Source organism: Sycon ciliatum, chromosome 11 (assembly GCF_964019385.1).
Source record: "Sycon ciliatum chromosome 11, ocSycCili1.1, whole genome shotgun sequence".
In the NCBI taxonomy this organism is placed as follows: domain Eukaryota; kingdom Metazoa; phylum Porifera; class Calcarea; order Leucosolenida; family Sycettidae; genus Sycon; species Sycon ciliatum.
The window spans coordinates 1,659,450-1,666,404 of NC_088653.1; the positions used below are offsets into that span (position 1 = coordinate 1,659,450).

At 47.2% G+C, this 6,955-nt stretch overlaps 1 protein-coding gene and 1 long non-coding RNA gene across 2 annotated transcripts; one reads left to right on the forward strand and one right to left on the reverse strand.

Annotated features, from left to right (window-relative positions):
- The first annotated feature begins 278 nt into the window (after nucleotides 1-278).
- On the forward strand, nucleotides 279-3,626 carry LOC135827331 (uncharacterized). The gene is made up of 2 exons (XM_065339851.1): nucleotides 279-3,029; nucleotides 3,128-3,626. The coding sequence occupies exons 1-2, from the start codon at nucleotides 1,920-1,922 to the stop codon at nucleotides 3,128-3,130; spliced, it is 1,113 nt and encodes a 370-aa protein (XP_065195923.1). The 5' UTR covers nucleotides 279-1,919; the 3' UTR covers nucleotides 3,131-3,626.
- A 769-nt stretch (nucleotides 3,627-4,395) lies between these two features.
- On the reverse strand, nucleotides 4,396-6,696 carry LOC135827472 (uncharacterized). Its single transcript, XR_010555460.1, has 2 exons — nucleotides 5,937-6,696; nucleotides 4,396-5,045 (listed from the first exon to the last, which is right to left on the reverse strand). It is a non-coding gene; the product is annotated as an uncharacterized LOC135827472 (long non-coding RNA).
- Between the last annotated feature and the right edge of the window lie 259 nt (nucleotides 6,697-6,955).

Consider the following 6,955-nt stretch of genomic DNA (forward strand, 5'->3'; position numbering starts at 1 on the left):
CTTTTCTTATTATTTCTTATTATTTCTGCTTTTCATCTCATTACACAAATTCTGCGCTTTTTCTCCATCTGCGCATAAAATCTAGACTGACAACCTGCTTGTTAAATCATGCACCTGCTTTCAGGCGTAAAAACCCTGTTGTAGAGGTCTCAGTCCTCATTTGTTAGACTTACCTGTCTTTATAAATGTAACTTACTCGCTCTCTCCCGCTCTCTCTCTCTCTCTCTCTCTCTTTCTCTCTCTCTCTCTCTCTCTCTCTCTCTCTCTCTCGGGTTTTTCGACCAGAAACCACCACCACCTCCACCAAAACACAAGAATGCAAATAAAAACCGTGCAGTGGAAAAACTCCGGGCTCACAGGCGTGATTTAAAGCGCCAATTTCGTAAGATCAAAAACCCGGACGAAGTACCTGCAGCGCTCAGAAATGAGTATTTTTCAATTGGAAAACAAATCAAGCGTCTTTTGAAACAACAAAAGATGTACGACGATCGATCCCGGAACAAGAGGGACCAGGATGCCTTTCTCAAGGACCCATATGCCTTCGGAAAGAAATTGTTTCAACCAACCAACCATGTCAAACCCACTTTCTCTGACACTACCTGCTTTGAGTACTTCCAACACACATATGCAGACCAGGATCGTGCCACTTCGTACGAATCCTGCCCCAGTGCAGGGAAGCCCCGGGATTGCACCCACCCAGTCGATGAGGGGACCCCTACATGGACTGAATTTCAGAATGTTTTGAAGAAGTGTCGCAACACCTCTGCACCGGGTCCTGACAAGATACCTTACATAGTTTGGAAGCTTTGTCCCTCCCTTCAATCCATTCTTTTCACCATCTTTGGGCGGGTTTGGGAGAGCAAGATCATTCCAAGGCAGTGGCAGGTAGCGTGTATCACACTCCTGGCCAAGGGGGAGGTGTCTGATGATCCTTCGAAATTCCGACCGATTGCTCTAGCGAACACGTCCGGGAAGATCTTTTTCACCTTAGTTGCAAAGCGCCTCTTGAAACATATGCTAGGCAATAAGTTCTTCGATGGTGACAACCAGAAAGGATTTATGCCTGCAAAGGCTGGGTGCTTAGAGCATACATCACTTTGTTATGAGGCGATGCGTGATGCAAAGACGGCAAAACGCCAAATTTGCATTGCGTGGATAGATTTGAAGAATGCATTTGGTTCAGTGCGCCACAATCTGATACAGTATGCTCTAACCCACTACAGCCTTCCTTTGCAATTCAGGAAATTAATTTTTTCCTACTACGACAGTCTTTGCGCTTTCGTCGTACAACCACACACACCCACCTTTAATTACAACATTGGTGTTTTCCAGGGGTGCCCCTTGTCCCCGGTCCTTTTCAATATTTGTTTCCAGCTTCTGCTGGACTCACTTGCAGCCCCTGAATTAAGTTGCCTCTCCTATGATTTTAAATCTGCCCCTTTGCAAGTGTCCCAAACAGCTTTTGCTGATGACTTAGGCCTCTATAGCAAATCTAGTGCAGGTTGTCAAAAACTCATTGCGGTCACGGAGGACTTTCTCTCGTGGACCCAATGTATGCAGGCGGCGCCGCACAAATGCAAAAGCAGTGCAGCAAAGCTTGTAGATGGCCGGTACAAACCTTACGATCCCTGCCTGACAATGTCAGGGAGGAAGATCGCTTTCATTGACACTGCAGAGTTCAAGTTCCTGGGGCGAAGGCTGCATGCTGATTGCTCTGAGCAGACCCAGCGGGAAGACATCCGTCAACTCACTGTATCTCTCATGCAAAAAGTAGATGGCTCTTGGCTTCAAGACCACCACAAGCTATGGCTTTACCACCATCTTGTAGTGCCCAAGCTTTCTTGGTCTTTCCAGGTTCTTGAACTCACACAAGGTTTTGTACGTGAACTGCACTTTATGTGTTTACCATTTCTGAAGAAATGGTCAGGCCTACCTCGATGCGCAAACTCTGCCATTCTTTTTATTGGCAGTCGCAAACGCTTTGGCTTACGCCTCCACTACCTTCCTACGGTGTGGAAAAAGTGCCAGTCCATCAAATGGCACATTCTTCGATCGAGTGGGGACGCGCGCGCATGAGGGCGCTGTACACTCTGCGTCGGAGTAAGGATGCGAAGCTGACAAAGCGATATGCGGCGACAATAGAGCTGGAGTGTGCAGAGGCATCAGTAGGTTCAGGGACTCTCCGTCCACCGTCATCTTCAAGTCATCGTGCAGGGTTGGGTGCTCCTGCTCCGAAGCAGCATTCCAAACCCCCGAGGAAGGATCTCCTTCAAACATTTGAGGAGATCAACGCGCAGGAGCAGATTTTGAGGCTGAAGACTCTTCAGGTGCAAGGCAAGTGGTTGGAGTGGACATCGGTGATGTGGCAGGACCTCTCGTGGAAATCCCTTTTGTACGGTGGTACTGGTAAGGATTTGAAATTTCTTCTCGCATCAACCCTCGACGTGCTACCTTCTCCGACGAACCTACGCCGTTGGGGAAACACCGTAGTGGATCCGTACTGTAGTTTGTGCCGTACCTGGGCCTGTACTACGCGCCACGTGCTTGGCGCTTGTCGCGTAGCGCTGGACCAGGGACGTTACACCTGGAGGCACGACAACGTACTCGGGGTCATCGTCAGGAACATGCGTGAGGAGATTCGAATCCGCACTGCTGCAAACACCGTACAAACCGAAAATTCAAATGAGCTTGACTTCATCTCGTTTTGCAAGGCGGGAGAGAAGCCAGTTCGCGTTCAGCCCAGACGAAAGTTGGTTACGACTGATCTCCTGTCAGCGGCCTCAGACTGGAAACTTCTTGTCGACTCAGTTAGTGCAAAGATTTCTTTCCCTAGCTGTGTTGCACTTACCACCCTAAGACCAGATATGGTTCTGTACTCTACGAGTCGTAGGATTGTATTCTGGATGGAGTTGACAGTTTGTGCTGAGGACAGATTCAGTGTCAGTAACTCGCGGAAGGACAGGCGGTATGCGGATCTGGCCGATCAATGCCGAGCAAACGGGTGGCAGGTCGTTTCTTTTTCGGTTGAGGTAGGTGTGCGTGGTTTCATCCCGGACTCTCTTCGGAGGGCTCTGAAAGCGCTTGGATTTTCTAATCGAAGAATAAAATTTATTTGTAATTTGTGCAGTAAGACGTCTCTGCGAAGCAGCTACATCATCTGGTTGCGGCGTCAACAAAAACACTGGTCGGAAGATCCACTTTTCTGAGGTACTGTATGTGGGGCTCCGTTTATTGAGGTGCGTTGAAATTTATTCTCTTTATCTTATTATTTCTTTTCTATAATTTCCCCATATGAGTTCCTATCAGTTGCTGTGAACACCTTGAGTGGAGAGCGCTTGCTCGAGCGTTGAACCGGGTTCTTAATCCACCATACCCAGTTCGCAAGGCTGGGCGGGGTTGTGAGCAGGCTTTCATTTCATCTTTTCTTATTATTTCTTATTATTTCTGCTTTTCATCTCATTACAAAAATTCTGCGCTTTTTCTCCATCTGCGCATAAAATCTAGACTGACAACCTGCTTGTTAAATCATGCACCTGCTTTCAGGCGTAAAAACCCTGTTGTAGAGGTCTCAGTCCTCATTTGTTAGACTTACCTGTCTTTATAAATGTAACTTACTCTCTCTCTCTCTCCCTCTCTCTCTCTCGCTCTCCCTCCCCACCAACTCTTGGTGCGTCTAGGTGGCTATGAAGTCGAGACCCTAGGTCGGCGGAGCTCCCTAAACCTCACCACCACTGCCACGATTCAGGTTGTGCGTGCTTCCCCTAGCTGCATCTCATGTTTGGCATTCAGTGGTCTTTGTTAAAAAAAAAAAAAAAAAAATCCAATGTAAACGGCATATGTACATACTATGTACTATTACAATAGGATTCCTTTCTTCCTGTAAACAAAGCTAAAAACAGTTTAGGTATGATAAATCTATTATTGCACTCATAATCGGTCAATATATGAAATGTAGATCTCGTAAAAGACCTCGGGGGACCTCGGTCTTTTACTCGTTCTATATTTCATATATTGACCTCTTTAATCGTGCAATAATAGATACTTACTCAATCTGCGGAGAGCATGCTGTTTCGTTCTTTGTGAACTCATCAGCGCAGCACAGAGGAAATGAGGCCGAACCTGATAGCAATGGAAATAAAAATTTCCAATTTATAATAATAATTACTATTATGAAACTCGGATGTATGAATTACTGTTATATTAAATATTTCATGGTTTGCGTGAAACTGTGCTGGAAGAGGAGTTTTCCGCATCCGCAGCAACATCACCACCATGTAGATCAGACCCACCACCAAGTGGTCAAAGACCGAAATCCCATTCACTGCATCCATGTGTAAAGGAAATGGTTGTAGGTTTCTCCCCCTGGCCCCGGTCACTCAACAACGCACCATTCCGTTAGCTTCCATACTAGTATTCACTTCAATATTAAACGGCGAGGGCACAGGAGGAGAAAGACGAAAAGACTAGACAGAAAACGACGACGGGAAAGACTCCCGGGAAAAGACTCAGAGGATCAACAAAGAACAAGCAGTAATAAACCGAGGACAAATCGTGACGACCAATCAGGGACTAATACGTACAGAACACATGACCAAGACCAAGACAACCAGACCACGGACGAATCACACACGACTCTCATTCCCAGACCAAACTAGCACTGCGCATGTACTGCATTCACTGGACAGTCACTCTCACACAGACGGAAGCACATCCTCACACTCTGACAACGCGTACTCCTGCATGCACCACATACCATAAACGTCACACATCACACCATACTCGTGCGTACACCTAGACCATATATGACATCAGACACTGGACTCCACAAGACAAGAACCAAATACAACGACATGCGTAAATCATAGTCGTACTACAAATTCGTAACATAGCCTTCCCCTCCGGCGAGAGTCGACCTCGACTCTCGACTCAGGGAAAATAAAGAACAGGCAGAACAAATGACCAACATCAGAGAAAAGAAACAGTAAGGCCCTTGGTTGTCGGGTAGTTGTGAGCCTGACGACCGACCGTATGGCAAGCTTGTACGGCTTGGCCAGTCCGTTGTTGTTCCAGGTATGGTGCACCAAGCAGGGCAAAAAACGAAACACAGGTACAAGAGCATTCGATCAGTACATGGTATTCATAGGAACAGCAGGCATGTAGGGTTAAACGAACAGTGAGGACAGTATAGACGAAACAAATTACTATGGCCGCCATTACGCAAATAATATTATAGAGAAAAAACCACAGGGATTGAACCTGAAAAAAAACACAGGGATTGAACCGGAAAAAAACACAGGGATTGAACCTGAAAAACACGGAACTACATCCGCTTCGCAAAAAAACGAGAAAAAAACTGTCAGGGACCGACTGGGGCGCGCAAGGGCCAACCAGCAACACACGGAAACCATAACACCCGCAAGGCAAACCGATACAACAAAACACAGGATCCCTGCAGACCACCAGGCAGACCGTGGCTCACCATGATCAGACGCCCACCCAAACGAACTAGAGAAACCCATATTAAAAAAAAAAAAATTTTCACGGTTCGCGTGAGACTCGGCTGGAAGCCGGGTTTTCCGCATCCGTAGGAACGCCACCACCCTTCAAGGATCAAGGCGCAGATGCAGCTCCTAAAGCGGTGGGAGGTGAGTAGATCAGCTCACCAGCAAGTGGTCAAAGACCGAAAATCCCATTAGCTGCATCCATGTTTTCCTCGTGCCAGGCCACGAGTTCCCAATTAACTATGCCGAAACCCCATATGCCGAAACACAATAATTACGAAACCATACGCTCACAAAAAAATTCAACCTGGATCCGAAACGAGAATCCTACAAACCATCACAGGAAACCAAACAGTTACACAACTATCCCCTCGCGCACTGACAGCAAACATACGCACACTGCAAACACCAAACCCTTTACTGGTAGCGACTCACCGGGTAAGGGGCCTGCAGGCCAGGCTGGCGAACGCCTTTCCATCTCCATGGCCGTAGTAGCAATCTCGGTGAAGTGAGTTGGTCGACGAGAGAAATAAAATATATTTCAAAACGGCGAGCACAAACTGAAGCCACGCCGAAAACCAAACGATCCCAGGGTCGTGGACTGCGGAGGCAGTACTCCGCGTCGAAATACCGTTGGGCGCCACTGTAAAGGAAATGGTTGTAGGCTTCTCCCCCTGGCCCCGGTCACTCAACAACGCACCATTCCGTTAGCTTCCATACTAGTATTCACTTCAATAATAAACGGCGAGGGCACAGGAGGAGAAAGACGAAAAGACTAGACAGAAAACGACGACGGGAAAGACTCCCGGGAAAAGACTCAGAGGATCAACAAAGAACAAGCAGTAATAAACCGAGGACAAATCGTGACGACCAATCAGGGACTAATACATACAGAACACATGACCAAGACCAAGACAACCAGACCACGGACGAATCACACACGACTCTCATTCCCAGACCAAACTAGCACTGCGCATGTACTGCATTCACTGGACAGTCACTCTCACACAGACGGAAGCACATCCTCACACTCTGACAACGCGTACTCCTGCATGCACCACATACCATAAACGTCACACATCACACCATACTCGCGCGTACACCTAGACCATATATGACATCAGACACTGGACTCCACAAGACAAGAACCAAATACAACGACATGCGTAAATCATAGTCGTACTACAAATTCGTAACACATGTTTATCTCGTGCCCGGCCAGATGTTCCTAATTAACTGCGGGTCGCATCACTGCTGAAAGAATCACTGCTGAAAGAATCCTTCCGTTTCCAAGCAGGTCTCACTAGAACAGTCAAAAATAGGGACGAGCCTTCGTTCGTTTTTTTCTTCTTCTTTTTCTAGTCTACTTGTTTGTGCTGCGCCGCGCTGGAGCCAGTCTATCTGTTGATGCTTTCGCCGCATAGAGCGACTATTGCACAAAGCCACAACACTGC

Bases quoted from the DNA above. Each gene is read 5' to 3' on its own strand.
- LOC135827331 (XM_065339851.1), top strand. From the start codon at position 1,920: ATGGTCAGGCCTACCTCGATGCGCAAACTCTGCCATTCTTTTTATTGG.